Source organism: Podarcis liolepis (genome assembly GCF_965112155.1).
Source record: "Podarcis liolepis genome assembly, chromosome: Z".
Lineage (NCBI taxonomy): Eukaryota > Metazoa > Chordata > Lepidosauria > Squamata > Lacertidae > Podarcis > Podarcis liolepis.
In genome coordinates, this window is record NC_139570.1 from 34,051,093 (window position 1) to 34,070,995 (window position 19,903).

The window sequence follows — 19,903 nt, forward strand, 5'->3', positions numbered from 1 at the left end:
CCAGGAACCTTTGGGGAATAACTAACAATTTTATCAAGCCAATCAGAAAACACCCTTCTGACCCCACCCAGAAAATTTAGGGGCTTCTATTTACACTGTTCCTGCCAACCTAGCAGTTTGAATGCACGTCAAAGTGAAAGTAGATAAACAGGTACCGCGGCTTAGTCATGCTGGCCACATGACCCGGAAGCTGTACACCGGCTCCCTCGGCCAATAAAGCAAGATGAGCACCGCAACCCCAGAGTCGTCCGCGACTGTACTTAACGGTCAGGCGTCCCATTACCTTTACCTATTTACACTGTACATTAAAAGCACATGGCTCTTTCTCCCCCCCTTCTCCCAAAAAGAAATACTTGGAGCTGTAGTTTATACTTAACAGGCTGTGGTTCCCAGAATAATAATAATAATAATAATAATAATAATAATAATAATAATACAGATCCCAGGATTCTTTAAATGTGTGGTGTGGATGTTTTCAACACTTTAATGATTTTATTCCGAGGTGTTAGGTTTTTATAAATAAAAATGTGACCTTAGTCTGTTTCCTGAACTTTTCAGGATTGAACTCTATGGGTAGTCATGCTCTGAGTGGACCCATTCAAATTGCTAATAATAATAATAATAATAATAATAATAATAATAATAATAATAATAATAATATACCACTTTTGACACCTCCTAAACAAAAGCAAAATCACAGGAACAAAACAAATAATGAAAATGCATCTATCTGCAATTAAACATGTAGAAAAGCAACCACATTAAAATGCTGACCGTTAAAATATAAGGGAGCCCGTTAGAATAGCATTGAAGAAACTCTTAATGCAAGAGATACACTTAAGTAACTGGAGCCTGTCAGTTTCAACAGGTCTACTCTGAGGAGTTGCTTTATTGGCTCTCGCCCTGAGACCTGGCAGTCTGACCAGGTATATTTATTACTAAATAGATGGCGATTCCCAAAGCCTGCAGAGCATGGAATTAGGAGCAAATGTGGGAGGAGGGGTGGGGGGAGGAAAAAGGAAAAGTCTAGACAGGAACTGTTCTGCTTTTGGGCTTCCATGTGCTGAATGGTTTGTGTTCTTAATTTTTTTCTCTCTCTCATGCCCTGGAGAGTTTCAAGCTAGGCATATACATTATATATATATGCATGTGCAATAAATATGTTGCTAAAATCCTTCCCTCCACACACCTTTCTTTCTCTCAATCCCCACACTTAAAACTCTGCAAGAGTCCTGAGACATGCTTAACTGTTTTATTCCCTTATCTTGAGAGGGAGGTTAATCAGAAAAGGAGTTGATTATATTTTATGTCATTCGGGCTGTGAAGACACTTCCCCTCCTCCCCAGCTCAAACCTGCATTAACACAGAGATCTGTGTGATGCAGAAGCTTGTAGAGAAGAACTTCCTTGCTGGATCAAGTCCCATCTAGTCTGGCTGCTGGCATCCAGTTCCCTACAACAGGCATGTCCAACAGGTAGATCGCTATCTACCGGGTAGATCACTGGATGTCTGTGGTAGATCACTGGTTCCCCCCAAAGAAGCTCAACAAGTTTGGCTCCCCTTTAAAAAGCTCATCGTTTTTGCCCTGCACCCCTAAAAACGTGGCTTTCCCCCTCCCTAAAAAAAGGTCAACAACTTCGTCCTGAACCCCTAAAAAGGGGGTAGATCACTGCCAGTTTTTAACTCTGTGAGCAGTCTCTTGGGAGTTGGCCACCCCTGCCCTATAACATCCAGACAGATGCCCAAAATACAGAAAGCTGCTTAATACTGAGCCAAACCTTTGTTCCATCTGTTTCAGTGTTGTCCACACTGACTGGCAGCATCTCTCCAGACTTTCCGGCAGGGTTTCTGGTAGACTTACCTAGAGCTGCTTGCTGGGGATTGAAACTGGGCCTTCTGCATGCCAAGCAGCTGCTCTCTTGCGATGCCACAGTCTTCCCCTTAAAAACACTACATTGGAGTGAGGGGCGCTCTTGGGATTTTAACAGCATCACTGGGTTGTTTTATTTGTTTCTGGAGCTGTGGCTAACCCAATGCACTTTGCTGCCTGGGGCAAATGGGACGGTGATGCCTCTTCTCCGCTCCCACACCCCCTGTACAGAAGCCCACAGGACTGATGGTTGAATCTCAGAAAGAAAGAAAGAAAGAAAGAAAGAAAGAAAGAAAGAAAGAAAGAAAGAAAGAATTAGGGGTTGCCACACCTGATCTCATTGCTCACCTCTTGCCAAGCCCCACCCCTCCCTTTGCACCTCACCCAAACCCCCATCCTCTCAAAATTCCTCAGTGTGTCTTCATCCCTGCTTTATTTAAACCCCTGCTCTTGATTAAAATTGCCCGTTTTATACCTGCCACTTCTTTTGTTCCACTCCCCTGCTATGGCTTCATGCATATCCTTCTCTTCCTTCTAAAGGAGTCCAGGACAGCAAACATTAAAAAGTTGCAACAATACAATTCTAAAGGGGGGAGGGGGACACGCTGAAAATATTTGAAAACCATTTAGAACATCTACAAGCATTTAAAGGTAATCACATACCCTCGTAGTTACTAATTTCATTACTTCGTCCAAGTCCTCCTCAAGAGTTTACTGAGGGAGTAAAGAGAGAAAGGTGCTGCCTCCATGGACAACAGAGTGTCCGCTCCCTTCTCTCCCAACTGAAAGGGGAAGCCTTTCCTTATTCTCCTTGGCCAAGAGGGCCCTCAGGGCATGGTAACGGGAGCTGTCAAAGTGCAAAGGTGTACTGCAGCGTCTGTCAGAGGGGCCAGGCCAGACCCATGTGCTCCATGGGGCAAAGCACATGGCTATATGAGGGCTGGCAGGAGGCAGCTGGCCAAAGAAAGTCATGCCTAGGTGTGAACCCCAGAGCTGCCACTTCCTTGCCCCCAGCAGTTGCACCTCCAAGCTGCACAGGCCTTGAGCACAGCTGCATTGAGGAAGGGAAGCATGACATGGGCTTCCAGCTGCCAGTCCCAGTCACTCCTCGCCCTGCTAAACACACATCTGGGGCTGGTGTTGGGCCACCTGCAATGCCCAAGTGCAAAGAAGTGATTCCCCCCCCTTTGGGGGGGACCATCAATACAGCTCTTCCCAAGGGCTCAAGGGACCATAAGTATGCCTCTGGATGGAATGTATTAAATTTTCTTATGAATGTCAATAATGAGGAGACAGATTCACTGTGGTGGGGAAGGTATTCCAAAATGGAGGACCTTCTTTGAGAAGGCCCTGTTATAGGTCCACACTGACCAAGCAGCGGCCAGTGATGGCACCACCAACAGGTCATCTCCTGCTGAATGCACGGCTCCAGGTGGCAAATGTTTTGGGAGTCTCTCCTTCAAGTACTTGGGTCCCATCAAAAGACAGCTTAGTAAGTGTGCGGGACAGGCTCTGAGGCTTGCCCAATTCCCTACCCTCCAAAACCTTGCTCCCAGTCTCCGCCCTACATCATCCACCACCTGAAGCAACCCCCTCACTCTGTTTAACAGTAGGGCCGGCTCCTGTTTGGAGCAGATGAGACCCTCCTCAAAGGACAGAAAGAAGACTAAATCCCTTGGGTGCGAGAGATTTTTGAAATGTTTGGGTTCAATGAACCCCCAACAACCCCAACAAATAGGTGCTCAGAGATACCAATCAATCGTGATCCCCACCCCCCACCCCATGACTGCCTCTCCAAAGAGACAGACATAAAAAGAAACAGAAGGAGATCTGCTTTCTCCATTTCTGAGATTCAGAAGCTCAATGTACAATAGAGATTTATTTTCTTTGGAAGACGTCTTGACAAATAGGGGCTCCTTCTCTGCCCAGCGCTGCAGTTAAACTCACTTCAGGCTCAGCTTTCTGCTTTTTATTTTGCTTCGGCAAGATCCAAAGTACAGCAGGCCAGGCTTTTTTAAAAAATAACAATAATAATAAAAATCCTCACAAAAATAGACAGCTTAGATAGTACAGGCCTTTCTCTGTGTACCTTGTCCTTGCCCCAGGTAATTCTCATCTTCAAAATCAATGCAACATGGGAAATGGGGTGTGCCCATGTACTCTGTATCAGAGATGTGAGACACCAGGCCCAGAGGCTGAATGTGGTGGCCCTTGGGGCCTCTCTGTGTGGTCCCTGGTACTGTGTGGCCACACCACTCACAGTCTTGCTTTGGGTGACCCTTGAGTGTTTTTGAGTGTCCTTAATATCTCATGGTGCCTCTTGCTTCCAGGGATGGTGTGCAGAGGGGGAGATGTGAGTGTGAGTCAATCAATGAACATTTGAATCTCTGCCCACTTTTACCCCTACCCCCCCGACTGGTGTGTGACCTTCGAAAGGTTGTCTGGGAGGGAATGTGGCCTAGTGGCTGAAAAATACTTGCCCCATTCACCTTGCATCAAAGGGAGCCATTCCTTCTGCTCCCCTCACGGAGGATAGACCTCTTACAGAGGATGGATGGAGTATATTTCAGAGCCGACAAAGATTTTTTTCAGCCTGAAGGCCACATTCAGCTTTGGCAACCTGCTGGGGGCCCCATCTGTTTAGCTGACAGCAGCCTCTGGGAGCTCATGACCAGAAACAGAGGGGGATTTGAGGGGGAGGTCCAGAGTGCTGTCTCATTGTGTTTGTAGGACCAAGACAGGACAGCGAAGGAGCAGCTGCAGTAACCTGCAACACCTGTGCCATGTTTGTCTTCCTGCCTGAGAGTGTGCTAAAATACACCTGCAGCAAGTGCAAGCTGGTTGCCTTACTTACTGGAAGAGAAGGTACAGAAATTTGAGGCCTGTCGATCTTAGGGTTGCCATACATCCTGGTTTTCCCAGACACATCCAGGAATCGGGCTGAAAAATGGCATCCGGGCTGATTTTTGCAAAATTGACAAAATGTCCAGAAAACCTGGACGTATGGCAAGTAGGGCAATTTTTAAAAATGCTTTTGAAATCCCCAAAGGCTTAATTTGGGGGGGGGATGTTTCCAGAAAAAGCTCAACAAGGGGGAGTGCTTGCAAGAGAGGGAGTGAAGAGGGGCAGAGCGGTGGTTAGCGAGGAGCGCTGACACATGGCTTGTGGCGACGGCTATTGCCTCTCCTCTCCTTCCCTCTCCGCTCAGGAGGGCAAGGTGCCTCTGAGGCAAAGTGAAGCTGGAGGCTCCTTCTATCACCACCCCTCACTCGGTGCATTGGGTCCACACAACGCCAGGCTGCCACCCTCTCCCATCCGACATGAGGTGTGCCCTCTGCCTCCTCGGAAGCTTTTCAGCGGCAGCACCTCAGGATCTGGGCAGTGAAGGAGGCTTGGCCACATGTGGGTAGTACCAGCCTGCCTCCCACTTCCCTTTCTTTCCCTCCTCCTTGCTCCACTGCAGCCATTATACCTGTGATTGGAGGGAAAGAATGAGGCCGTCTCCTTGAGCTGAGGAGGAGGAGGAGGCCTTGACAGTCACACACACACTCGGGTTACCTCTCTGTGTTTTTGCCCTCTGACCTGAGGAGATGATAGGCTTTTGTCTGGTGCCTCAGAGCTCCTCATGGTCAACCATGGCGGTAGCAGCAATGCGAGGCAGCTCTTCTGCGCATGTGCCCTTGTGGAGTCTTGCTTCTGTGCACCGCTCTGCCAGATGCACCAGGGAAAGGGGGTGGTTTGATGCCCCCCCAATTTATTTGCATCGCTGCCTCTGCAACCGTGGCGGTGCCAATAGGAGCCACTTTTTCTTCGCTCGCCGCCTCTGTCCCAAAGGATTGACTTGAAGAGTTTGCCTTTTGGGTGGGACTGGCAAATGGAGAGACATCAGCTGAAAGTTCAACAACTTCACCCAAAAAAATAATGAGTCCTATCTACACTTCGAGCTACAAGGCAAGACGAGGAATGTCTAGATAGAGCAGAGTGGACTGTCCTGGAAGAAAAGGAATAGACCAAACAGGAAGGGAAGAGTAGCAGCATTCTATGTAAAGGAAGTTGTATATACTCCATGACCTGGAACATGAAAGGCAAATTGAGAGTATAATAGTCAAGGGAGAATCGAACGACCTGGATATCTGCTGGGACTCAAACTCTGCCAAGACTGTAAAGTCCAACCCATTCCTCCATTGCCTTGCTGACAAATCCATTTCCCAGAAGGTGGAAAAAGCAACAAGGGGGATCATCTATCTTGGACCTGGTCTTCACCAGCAAGGAAGAATTGACCGACGAAGTACAGGGAAAGTTGGGATTAAGCGATCATGTCCTCCTGGGTTTCATGATGCAAAGGAAAGTGAGAGGTATCTAAAGAAATTGGTGTGGCTGCATAAGGAGCTTACAGATGAACTGATATTTAAGGGCATATATATGAAATGGAAGACAGGGGAAATCAAGAAGCAGGTGTATAACATGAGTAGCCAAGAGTTGCAGGGTGACTGTTGGGCAGGCCATAGCTCAGAATTTGCTCAGTCTTGCAAGAGAGGTAAGGAAAGAAAATACCGGTATTTAAAAGATTTCTTAGGCTATGTTTGCAGCAAGGGGAAGAACAAGCAAGTGGTAGGTCCTCTGCATGTAGAAGACAGAGAAATGCTATTGGGTGGCAGAGAGAAGACGGAACTACTCAACACCTACCTTGTCTCTGTCTTCACCCAAAAGTAAGCAGTGCCCAACCTGCTCATAACAGAATAAAAGATGCTAGGAGGGAGCTGCGGCCCAAGAGGAGACACCTAGCTACTTTAAATGAAGTAGGGCCTGCTAAAGGAGCATTCCGGTGTATTTTCAGAGCCTCAATCTGTAATCTTTGAGAATTCTTGGAGAACAGGTGAGGTCCCTGCATACTGGAGGCAGGCAAATGTCCCCATCTTCTAAAAAGGGGTGGGGGGAGAAGACTCGGGTAACTTCTGACCGGTCAGCATGATGTCATTATCAGGAAAGGTCCCATAACAAATAATTAAACAGTTGGTCTGTGAGCACTTAGAAAAGAATGTTGTGATTACTAAGATATAAGATGGGTTTTTCAAAAGCAGGTCACTGCTGATTAATCTCGTTTCTTTCTTTTTTTATAGAATTACAAGCTTGGGGAAATGCTGTGGACGTAGTGTATCTTGCAGTAGTGTGCAGTGAGGTTTTTTCATAGGGAAACAGTTGGAGCCAGAGATGTCAACTTCTCAGAGCGATGGGGGGAGGAAATGATGTTGCACATGTGAGCATCCTAAGCTGGGCAGAAGCTTACTGGGCTTTGGGAAGTAGGCACTATTCTTGCAGAGACGCTGGTAGAATGTGGTCTGGACATGGTAACTGTTAGGTGGATGTGTACCTGGTTGGCTTCCCAAACCCAAAGAGTGCTCACTAATAGTTCTTCATCATCCAGGAGAAAACTGACAAGTGGGGTGCCGCAGGTTTCTGTCCTGGGCCTGTTGTTCAATGTCTTTACAAACATATTGGCTGAAGATATTGAGGGGATGCTCATCAAATTTGCAGATGACACCAAACTGGGAGGAGTAATTTATGTTGCAGAAAACAGAATCGGGATTTAAGATTGTGGTAGATTTTGAAGTCAAACCTAACAATGAATATCTCTGCTAGTTAGTAAATGAAGAGATTAAGGACCACAGTGCTGTAATTTGCTAGAAAATGCTTGGTTAGGTTATGTCCCCTCACCTTCAGAAGTAAAGGTTGTTTCCTGTTCCTTTCTCTCACTATCTGTCTCTTTCTCTCTCTCTTTAACCATGTAACTGAGCAGATGTCTGAGGTTGGGGCTTCAGACTCACATTGCGTGCTTGAGACCAACTTCTATATTTTGTAACCAAGAATACTTTGCCTCTGTTGTTTCTGCTGTAACACTGAACAATGCATGAGTGAGACCTCTGATTACTGTAAGTAAAGCATTTCAACTTACTCAAGGTTGTTGTCTATTCATTCTGAGAGGGGTAGAGGTGGGAGAGCACTTTGTCATGCTCTGTACTGGGATATTTAAAGATCTAAAAACCTATATTTCCTGCACTTTGCAAATGCTGCACCTACTTCTGTTTTAAACTTTGTGGCCGGGGGCAGCAGCTGCTGGTTAAAGGGTGAGTCAAGCCCTGCACTTTTTTGAATAAAGGCAGTCAGCCATTTTTTTCTTTTGCAGTTTCCTACACATGTGGGAAGGGACGCGGGTGGTGCTGTGGGTTAAACCACAGAGCCTAGGACTTGCCGATCAGAAGGTCGGCGGTTTGAATCCCCACAACGGGGTGAGCTCCTGTTGTTCGGTCCCTGCTCCTGCCAACCTAGCAGTTTGAAAGCACGTCAAAATGCAAGTAGATAAATAGGTACCACTCTGGCGGGAAGGTAAACGGCGTTTCCGTACGCTGCTCTTATTCGCCAGAAGCGGCTTAGTCATGCTGGCCACATGACCCGGAAGCTGTACGCCGGCTCCCTCAGCCACTAAAGCGAGATGAGCGCCGCAACCCCAGAGTCGGTCACGACTGGACCTAATGGTCAGGGGTCCCTTTACCTTTACACATGTGGGACTTCAGAGTTAACCTGGTCTTCCCCAGTTATTTCCCAGCATAAGGTTATGGTGGCCCAGAGTGAGAATAAATCCCAGAGTTGTGAAAGCATTTTGCAGAGACTTTTGACCTTTTCGGGTGATTTTTTAGGCTTGATTTTAAAGTGCACTCAGAGAGATTGTATTTCTTAGCCTCAAGGTGAAGGAGAAGCTTTCCCAGGCAATCTTTTGTTTGCTTTGTTTCTATTGTGAGTGGATAAACTCACCCCTCATTTGTCTATCTACTCCTGTAATGCAAAGCAGTTATACTAAAGGATTCTTATTCTGCTCGGTGCTTTTTGCTTTGGGGTTTTAGCAAAGAGGATTAAATAATTTTATTTTACTTTTGGAGATTTTGAGAATGGTTTTTTTGTGATTTTCCCTATTTTTATTTTGGAATATTTTTCCTTTCTCTCTCACCCCCCCTTTTTGGGAATTTTTCCATTTTTGATTTTTCTAAACTGGATAGCAGGAATTCCATTGTTGAGGAAAGTCTCAAATTACCTAAGCTTATACGAAGCAATTTCATCCAATGGAAAAGACAATTAGAAGCCAAACATGATATGAAAGCTATTTTATAATGTATTGAGAAAGCGAAACCTAGTGAGGACAAAGCCTCAAAGGAGTGGAAACAAGAGACTAAATTGACGGTGCCCATCATTCTGGATAGTATTTTAGAGACCCAAATGTTTCACACAAAAAGAGATGATACAGCTGCTCAGGTGCTTGAAAAGTTGCAAAAAGCACTTGGATTCACAAGCAAGGGGTTCCCACCACGCCTGGGTGAGAAATCTATTTAAATTAAAACTTGAAGCCAAGAAGGACTGTGACAGTCACATGACAGAGTTCCTAACCATTATAGAAAACCTGGAACAGAAAGTTTGCTATTTCTTGAGGTCACTAGGACCTAAATTTCAAAACTCTCATGGATGACAAACCAAACCTAAGGCTAGCAGATGTGATTGAGCACCTGAGAGAGGAAAGTGTGGAGAGAAGAGCAAGCTTCCCAGCCAGGGATACAAGACAAACTTTGCATCTCAGTCCCAAAGGAGAGCCAAGGCTATCCTCAGAAAAATTGTTTGCTTCAAATACAGCAAAGAAGGTCACATTTCCAGATTTTTTTTGTGTGTGTGATGCTCAAATTCAGGAAGATCCCCTCCATTTAAGCAAGCAAGCCATATATTACTGGACTCATATGAGTTTTTATATATATATAAATCTTTGGAGGCATTAACAATATTGACCCATCAGTGGATGGCAATATCCAAGCTGCAGATGGCAAAACCATAACAATATGTGGTGCAGGTGCAGGAACCTTAAATTGCAAGCTAAGCAGTCTAATGAGTGAGAATCCTGTGGAACAGTTCCTGTTTGTCCTACAGCTGTATTGCAGCATGTTCAATGTATCCACCTTGGACAGAAAAAATGGTTTCTGTGTGCAGTTTGAAGACTGAAGATGCCAGGTGACCGGAGATGGTGAATTATATGTTGAGACTAATATCACAGAACCTCAGAAGGCTGAAGCAGACCCAGAGCTCTGGCACAGAAGGCTTGGCCAAAGAGGCATCAAAGCCATTAGGGAACTGAAATGCAAGGAGTTTGCAAGAGGGGAGAAGGTACTCCCAGAGTGCATCAACCGCAATGAAGTGCATAAGTTGCCTAACTGAGAAAAGTGTTAAACCGTCCCGTCCCCCCATATACTCAACAAAGAAGCACCAGAGTGCTTGATGTAGTCTATAGTGATGTATGTGGTCCACTGAGTGTTTCCTTGCTAGGAAAAAATGAGTACAGTGGTGCCTCGCAAGACGAAAAGAATCCGTTCTGTGATTCTCTTCGTCTAGCGGTTTTTTCATCTTGCGAAGCAAGCCCATTGACGGATTAGCGGATTAGCGCTATTAGCGGCTTTTAGCGGCTTATCTGCTGATCGGATCAGCTGATAAGCGGCTTAGCGGCTTAGAAAAAGGGGGGGGACCCAGCAGGAACTCACAAGACATTGTCGTCTTGCGAAGCAAGCCCATAGGAAATTCGTTTTGTGAAGCACCTCCAAAACGGAAAACTCTTTCGTCTAGCGAGTTTTCCGTCTTGCGAGGCATTCGTCTTGCGGGGCACCACTGTACATTTTATTTTTTCTAGATGACTTTTCAGGATACTGTGTTCTGTACCTCCTCAGGGAGAAAAGTGAGACAGTGGATATGTTCAGAAAGTACCTCGCCATGGTGAGCAACAAGTTGCAGACGGAAACTACAACTCTCATGAACGACAACAGTGGTGAGTTTACTTCAAACCACATGAGAACCCTCCTGGAAGAGGAAGCCATTACACATGGGAGGAGTGTTAGTCACACCCCACAACAGAACTCAGTAGCTGATACAGAGTTTATGGAGATGGCCTGATGCATGCTGAGTGATGCTGGCCTCCTCAAATGCATGTGGGGAGCTGCAGTAGCCACTGCAGGGTATCTCCAGAACAGACTGCGGGGGCAGCATGCACACCTTTTGAGCTTTGACATGGAAGTGTACTTAACCTATCACACATTTGGCAGCATTGCCTATATACCCAAAGAGAATAGGCAAGCTGAACTCCAGGGTAGAATGAGAAACTATGGTAAGATATACTTCTGGAGGCAAAGGTTACAGAGTTATGGACTTAGAAACAGGAAAGGTCAGTGCAAGAAAAGTGGCTCATTTTGATGAGCACAGTGAACAGCAAAATGCTTTTTCTGGGCAGCGAGAGGAAGAGACACAAGACCTCAAGTACTTTTCTGAATTGATATACAATAGGCCAGGTCTGCCTTCTACTGTCACACCAGCTAGCACAGATTATGAACAGGAAAAAGAAGCAGAGGAGCATATTCCAAGTAGCAGCAATACCACAGGGGAGGATACCGGTGCGTGCACTGGAGGGCGATGAGGATGCTGAGGCGGCTGCAGACACTCATCGAGACCCAGCAAAAGTATACCAGCTCCATGACTGTCCTACATTGCAAGGTCTGCACAACTCCACCTGGGAAGAGATTAAGCAGATGCCAACTGCTGAACAGAGGAGAAGCCTTAAGATACCTTTACTATGAATGCTCAAGTGATGGAATGTTTGCTCTTCACACAGGAACTCCCGGGTTTAATCTTCAGGAAGGACTGGGCAAGGCCCCCTACCTGAAGCCCGGAAGAGTTGCTGCCGGTCAGTGTTGACAATACTGAGCTAGATGGGCCAATGATCTGATTCGAGAATAGGCAGCTTGCAATGTATATCTGTGTCTGAGAGTGCTGGATATTGTTCTTGGATAAAGGGGAGGCATCTTTTCTCCTGCATGTAGCATCTGCCTGGTGTGGCATTCAAGTCTGAGAGGAGGTGCAGAGCCCTGAATAAAATCCAAAATAAAGCCGAGAAGAGCATGGGCCTGGCTCCCTCACTCCCCATGGGGCCACCTCCTTTCCCGTACACCTGCTTGCAAGGCGGCCTCTTACAGAGGCCTCCAAGTTCCAGAGTGCCTGTCTAATGGGTTCGTTAGCTGTCGCAGATTCCAGCCAGCTGGCACTGCAAGGTGGGCTGGAGGCACCGGCGGGTGTTTCTGCAGAGCTTCGCCACCGTCTGCACAGATTTAGAAAGGTTGTGTCTGTGGGGAAAGAGCTTGGCATCCTCTGCTTGAAAATTAAAAGGATGAAAGAGACCCCTTCTTATTCTGAGGCTCTGCCACCAAGCAACAACAGAAGCTTCCTCTGTCAGTGATTTGAGTGATTGATTGATTGATTGATTGATTGGTCAGTTGGTTGGTCAGTTGGTTGCATTTATAGCCCACTTTTTCCTCCAAGGAGCTCAAGCGGGCAAACATGGTTCTCCTCCTCATTTAATCCCCACAAAAACCCTGCCAGGTAGGTTAGGATGAGAGGCAATAGCTGTGACCAAGGGCACCCAGTGGCCAAGAAGGGATTTGAACCCTGGTCTCTCCCAGGTCACTTTAGCCACTATACTGTACTAGCTGTGATTTTTATTATTTTTATTGATGGGGAACAGGATCTGGTTGGCAGGCCAATTCTGACAGATAGGTGGGGCTGCCCAGCTTTCAACCACTGGAACGTGGGCACAATTGTTATCATATAGCACGGCCTGGCTTGGACTGTACCATGGCAGGCTGGAGAAGACTTACATGTAAAAACCTCACTGCACCCAGAGCTCCCTCACCCTTGTACTCCCTGCTCCATGAGGTTTTTTTGGTCATAAGGACATGAGAAGAGCCCTGCTAGGTCAGACCAATGGCCCATCTAGTCCAGTATCCTGGTTTCACAGGAGTCAACCTGATACTCATTATGGGAAGCCCCCAAGCAAGACCTGAGCACAAAAGCACTGTCCCCTCCTGTAGTTTCCAGCAACCGTGGAGGCAGAGAGCAGCCATTGCCCTCTTTGGAAGCCATCTAAGTTGGTGGCCATCACTGCCTACTGTGGGAGGGAGTTCCACAGTTTAACTGTGTGCTGCATGAAGAAGTCGTAGAATCATAGAACTGTAGAGTTGGAAGGGACCCCAAGGGTCATCTAGCGCAACCCCATGCAATGCAGGAAACTCAACTAAAGCATCCGTGACAGATGGCCATCCAACCTCTGCTTCAAAACTTTCAGGGAAGGAGAGTCATTTCTTTTATCTGCATTCAGCTTCATTGGAAGTCCAGGAGTTCTAGTGCTAGGACAGAGGGAGGAAAACGTAACACAGAGGATATGACGGGTGGAGGGCACATGGCCTGAGAGTGTACCCTGTGCAGCTTTGCAGAGATCCAGGCACACGCCATCGGAAAATCTCACTTCTACCCCAATCACTGAGGCCACTGCTCTGGCCCCAAGCTGCAGTAACTACTCTGTTGCCTGAAGGTCTGGCTCCTAACTCTTTACACCTCTTGTGTCTTCCAGGGTGTTAATGGAGAAGAGGTCGAATGACAGCCGGGACTGTGGTCATCACAGGCGGAATATTAGCGACTGTCATATTACTGTGTATCATAGCAGTTCTCTGCTATTGTAGGCTTCAGGTATTTCAATTATAAAAGTGTGCGGGGAGAAGGGGTTTTAAAGGAGAAGAGGCAAAGGTGGGTGAAGCAACAAGTGACCACAGAGCTATGAATTCCGGAATGGTGTAATGATCAATCAGTCTTTCCAGGGAACTGTAGCTGTGAGGGGAAGAGGGGATCTCCTAACAACTCTCAGTAACCTTATCAAACTACATTTCTTAGGATTCTTGGAGGGGGGGGGGGCATGGCTGTTTAAAGTGGTATAATAGTGCTTTAAGGCTTGGGCCCAGGCTCTCTGCAGGAATGTATTCTCCCATACATACCCGCCTGGGCTCTGAGTAGCCCTTTGTTCAGAGCCACCACACCCACACAGGCCCACGCAGGAAAGGGCCTTCTTGGAATTCCTTCCCTTGAGAAGCCAGACAAGCTCCCTCTTTGCTCTCCTTCCACTGACAGGTGAAGATTGTTTTATTCCAACAGGCCTTTAAGAACTGACTGCTTTTTTAAGGGCTAATAATAGTGCTGTGCTATTTTTGCAATCTGTATTTTGATAGAGTTGTTTTTATATTGTTTAGATTCTATTAGAATTTAATTACTTTTAAATTATTTTCTTCTATATGTTTTTAACTTTTTTGCATTTTATCTCTGTTGTTTTAATTTGTGTAAGCCACATTGAGCCCCAGTGTGGGGGGAAAGTGGGATAAAAATTATTATTATTATTATTATTATTATTATTATTATTATTATTATTATTGCTGTGTACGCAATGTACATTTAAAGCACATTCAAAGTGCATCCTTTCCTTCAAATAATTCTAGGACCTGTAGTTACAATTCCCACCAACCGTTAACAAACTACAGTTCCCAGAATTCTTTGAGCATGGGCAGCAGGAGCGATGTGCTTGCTTGGAGTTTTTGTGGATCTCGTGGGAAAACATCAATGTCAACCTGAAAGGGAGACATGGTGAGACGTACAGCCACCTTCTCATCAAATCCCTGCCTCTTCCCCTCTTTGCCTCCCCCAGTATTACTGCTGCAAGAAGGAGGAGTCCGAAGAGGACGGTGATGAACCAGACTTTGGCATGGATTCCCACATCCCGCCTCTCCACTGCAACCGCAACGTGGCTCTGACGAACGGCCCATCCTTGTACCGATCTTCCTCCTCTCCCTACAAGAAGCACTCCCAGTGCCGGACAGTATGCCCCAGCTGCTCACACTATGAGCCGCCCACCTTCTTCCTCCAGGAGCCAGAGGAGGAGGAGGAGGAAGAGGAGGAGGAGGTCCAGAATGGGGGCGACCTCATCAACTACAAGGCCATCAGCCAGGAAGACCTGGAGCTGCCCGTCAACATGAGTGGCCTCCAGGCCCTCAACCCCAACCGCCTCTCAGCCATGCGGGAGGCTTTCTCCCGCAGCCGCAGCATCAGCACGGACGTCTAATGAGTGCCAGCAGCCGTGACCCGCAGCTCGGTGGTGGGTAACGTTGGTGGCATACATATCCTGCTGATTCATGCATTATAAGGGGTTGGACTAGATGATCCTTTGAGTCTCTTCCAACTCTCTAATTCTTTGGTTCTGTGAAAGGGTGTTTCCCCTCCCCCTTCCCTAAATACCCTTGTGGCTTAAAAATAATAACATGGCGTCACTCTTTTACAGGACAAAAAAAAATACCCACAGAGAGTCTTTTAAAAATGATGAATGTATTTATATGTTAACGATGGATAATTATCTATATACCTATTAAATAATGCACTGTACCAAGGGGAGGAGGGAGAATTAATAGACTTGATGGGTGCATATAGGTTTTCTAAAGTTTAGTGTTGACAATAGTTTCTTTTATATCTATATATAGCTATAGATAGATATAGATAGATACATACAGTGGTACCTCGTGTTACATACATCTGTTCCGGAGGTCCGTTTGTAACAGGAAACCGCTCGTAACATGAGGCGCACTTTCTCTAATGGTGCTTCCTGGGGCAAAGGTCGCAACAAGGGGCATCTACTTCCGGGTTAGCAGAGTGCGTAACCTGCAGCATTCATAAGGGGGATGGTACATAACACAAGGTGCCACTGTATATATATATGGTACTTCGGGTTAAGTACTTAATTCGTTCCGGAGGTCCGTACTTAACCTGAAACTGTTCTTAACCTGAAGCACCATTTTAGCCAAAGGGGCCTCCTGCTGCTGCTGCGCCGCCGGAGCACGATTTCTGTTCTCATCTTGAAGCAAAGTTCTTAACCTGAAGCACTATTTCTGGGTTAGCGGCGTCTGTAACCTGAAGCGTATGTAACCCGAGGTACCACTGTATATGAGAAGATTTTGATACAGGGCATCCTTTTGTAAGCGTTAGATTTCCCCCCTTTTCATTTGCTGTCATGAAAGTCTGCAAGTATAAGGCTATGGTGGAGGGGGGCAGCTCTATGGCAACCCCATGCTTCATGCTGAATTGCCGCTGTGCCCTCCTTTATTTTCTGACTGGGTGATGTGCGGTTGTTGCCTGCCGTCCTGTGACAACTTTTCAGATGTCTTCTAGGACCTTGGCTGGAGAAAAATTCAATCTTGCCTTTATTTTATTTTTTACTAAATAACAAGTCACAAATGCCACCCAACCACCTGGCACATAATCTCACCTCATTAGGACCCACCACCTCCCAGGGAGCAAGCAGGGACTTCTAAAGAAATGACCTCTGGATATTGCCACGAATTAAAAGAAGAAGAAACAGTATATTGTCAGAGTTAATGGATTGAGCTTTCCAGTCCTGGTGAGGGGAATCTTTGTCCCTCCAGAAGTTTCTGAACTACAACTCCCATCATCCCTTGGGATCTCTGGGCATGCTTGCTGGGGCTGATGGGAGTTGTGGTTCAGCAACCTTTGGAGGGCCAAAGGCTCTCCACATCTGATTCAACCACACCATTTTAGCACTTTTGACTTTGGTGTGCTCCCATCTTTAAAGAAAACAGGGAGGTCTATTATTATTGTCTTGCTTAGCACCATTGTTCTACAGCAGAGGTGGGGCGGGAGGGTCAGATGTAGTCCTGTAGGTAGTGGAGGCTGGCCTGTTTGCACCAATGGGGCACTGCCCCATCCACCTCAGTCTAGGAGTGTGCAGCTGTTGCACTCAGTTTGCATTTTAAGGCAAACCTACCCAGTCTGCAATTTCCACTACGATGCATGGCCCCAAACACAGCTATCCTTTGAAATTTGCACTTCTCTGAATTTTGCAATCCAGTTCTCCAGCCAAGTCCAATGCAGTTCTCCAGCCAATGCCCCAAAATGCATATACTAGGGTAAAATGTGCATATAAAAATGTATCTGTCTGTGAAAATGCATTATATTGGGAGAAATTCCTTTGCAACAATGTATATGTTAGGAAAAACCGCATACACATATGTGTATGGTATAAGAATTTTGCACTGGAGTGCTGATGACGTGGAAATGTGGAGAACTGAATTTAAGAGTGGAAAAATGAGAAAATGATGGGAAATGAAGATTGACAGGTCTGCACAGCCAGCCAGAATAGGTTTATTAAGGTTTTCTATTTGCCCCCATTATTCTGCATTAGCTGCAATTCCCAAACAGTCTTCAAGGTGAGGCCCACATATTTCACATTGCAGCAATCTAACCCAGAGGTTTATCAGAGCATGGATTGCTGAAGCCAGGCTCTCTGTTGTGCAAGCCATAGAGAAAAATGTGGTGGCATTACTCCAGTACCATGGCTACTCCTTACGCCCAGATAGGTTCTTCCCACTCACTTCCCTTGTCAACTCAGTACCGTGTTTCAACACTCATAGATGGGAAATGTGATCAGATTTAAAATGTACTAAACACCTGATGCTAGCACCCCTCTGCAAGGAATTGACAGAGGAGTAGCTGATTATGCAATCTTGTTTGGACAGACAACCTTATATGTCAAGTTCATGTTTCTAATAAAAGCAAAACTATTTTAGGGAAGATCTGCCATTATGTGACCATGTTCTTGCTCTGCAGGATATTACATCGACTTGCCCCTATCCAAAATTTCAGGAACCCTCCCACAGATGCAGCCTTCAATGCAGGGAGCCCCTTGTTAGATTGAATCTGTAAGGGGAGAATAGCAAGGCTGGAGATAAGTTCAGCAAAAGGCAAGGAAACCAGGTTCAGTCAACAGCCATTCACATAATGAGCTCCATCTGGATTTCTTTTCTAATTCCATGGGGTGGGGCATCTTGAATTAAAGCACATTGCTCATACATGAGTTCAAGAAACATTCATTTCACGAGGAGCACAGGCAAAAGAAGTAGCTAGTGAATTGGGCCTTGCGTTCTGGACACTCAGCAATTTGTGGAAGATGTCAAAGAACTGTTTCGTTCAAACAAACATTTGGACTGCATTATAGCTAAAAGTGCACCCTTGAAACAGCTGCTATCAATATTATATTAAATATTATAGAGAGACCCTGCCAATGGTTCAGGATTGTACCAAGAGATTTAAAACAAATAAATTTTTAAAATATTTATTTAAAATAAATAATGAGATTTAAAATAATTAAGTGAAAAGACATCCATCTTGCCTCGGCCTGCTTCCTTGAAAATAATGCCCAGCTTGGCAAAATTTCATGCTGTGAGCCTGAAGAGTCTTAATTCCTATGGTTCTCTGTAGTTGCTCTCATCCGAAAACTCTCATAAAAAAAACTTTGCTCTCATGTGAACGCTCTCATCATCGCCTAAGATCACAACCACACCATATACTTAAAGCACTTCTATAGCTCTTTTAACAGCTATGGCTCCCCCACAAAGAATCCTTGTAGGGTAGCTTGTTAAAGGGTGCTTGGAATTGTTGGAACAAAGAGGCTGCCATCTACCCAGTCAGACCCTTGGTTCACCTAACTCAGTATTGTCTGGCTGCAGTGCTCCAGGATTTCAGGCATGAGTCCCTCCCAGATCTACCTGGGGATTGAACCTGGGAGCTTCTGCATGCAAAGCGGATGCTCTGCCACTGATCTGCAGTCCTTGTATCTCTGCGAGGGGCCTCCTAGCAACTCTCAGCATCCTGAACAAACATCACTCCCCCCCCCCCGACTGTTAAATTGGCTTGAGAGTGCTTTAATTGTATGGTGTGGGTGTGCCCTAGAACACTGGGACCAACTTGTGGCCTTTCAGTCAAAATTAAAGCAGGTCACCTCAATCCTTCCAAATGAGCTTCACAAGCACTTCCGGTTTGAAAGCACAAAGATGGAGTCCGTTAGCAATGTCATCCATTTCCTGGACTTGTAAAACTCCACCCAGGAATAACTTTGCAACGTTCAAGGGACTAACATTCCAATTGGTGGTTTGGGGTTCAAAGCCTTCAAGGTTGTGGAACTTTATAGAGATGGATGTACGCAACCTGAAGGGGCAGGGGTGGATGGTTGTCCAAAGTGCAAAGTATATTTCTGCAACATTGACTAGAAACATTGTTATTTTATGTCAATGGGTATTATTATATCAATGGACATGCCAATTCTGTTACTGCTTGGTGTCTTCCTCCCACACCCATTGCCTGCCCCCCCACAGCCATCCAGTTTGTGACAACATTCAACAGACCGGTGTAGAGCTTGTCTGAGGCCCGGGGGCTAAGAGTCTAGTTAGGATAAAGTTATAAACTCAGACAAAAAAGCAGCTGTTCCCTGGTGGCGCCCCCAGCCAGCTTAGCCCTCTGAGACTCAGGACAAGTGTACCCGGCGACCCACCCCACTCCACCCCACCCCCTGCACGGGCCTGACTCTCACTATCCTAGGCCATGTCCTGTATGACAAGTTTCCATTTTGCTGTGCTCAGTCTTTGAAGTGATCTGATGTAATTGCAGCTACTTCTACAGAACTCTGGGTAAATTTTGTACAACTCTTCTTAAAACTTGCACTTTTTTCGATGGCATTTTTATTTTCAAAAAGAAAAGAAAAAGCCATTTGTTGCATTAAAATTGTGGTTGTGTTTATTATCTTCCTATTATTTATTCCGTGCTCATCTTCCCAACCCCATGGCCCTTCATTGTATATCTTTGAAATTAATTGAAATATTTCATGGATTTTCATTCATTTTGCCTTGTGGTTATCCTGTACAGGCCTTCTGGACTCTTAAGAACAAAAACTTTTAAAAAAATAAACCTATCTTTGACTTTGTTCTCGAGGGAGAAGTGTGCTCTTTTTCATGACACCTGTTTTTATTTAAGAGCGGGTCCATTGAAAGTAATGAATCAGACTATTGGTCCATGTAGTTCAGTATTGTTTACACAGATTGGCAGCGGCTCTCCAGGGTTTCAGGCAGGGGACATTCTCAGCCCTCTCTGCAGATGCTGCCAGGGACTGAATCAGGGTCCTTTAACATGCAGAGCTGATGCTTTACCACTGAACGATGGCCCTTCCCAATTTAAGTTAGCCTGCTAACTTAGTCATGTAAATTATTTTCAGTGGGTCTCCTTGAGTAGGATTATCATTGAATA

General features: G+C 45.8%; 1 protein-coding gene across 3 annotated transcripts in view; it reads left to right on the top strand.

Moving 5' to 3' along the window:
- Positions 1 to 19,583, top strand: part of FAM163B (family with sequence similarity 163 member B) — a 47,782-nt gene extending 28,199 nt beyond the window's left edge. For 2 of the 3 annotated variants that reach the window (XM_083485431.1, XM_083485430.1), the window contains exons 2-4: positions 10,624 to 10,721; positions 13,350 to 13,465; positions 14,469 to 19,583. In XM_083485431.1, the coding sequence (XP_083341557.1) occupies positions 13,373 to 13,465; positions 14,469 to 14,882 (507 nt within the window). In that variant the 5' untranslated portion in view covers positions 10,624 to 10,721; positions 13,350 to 13,372 and the 3' untranslated portion in view covers positions 14,883 to 19,583. The remainder of the gene's footprint in view (positions 1 to 10,623; positions 10,722 to 13,349; positions 13,466 to 14,468) is intronic. The other variant, XM_083485432.1, reaches the window with a different exon arrangement.
- Positions 19,584 to 19,903: the final 320 nt, after the last annotated feature.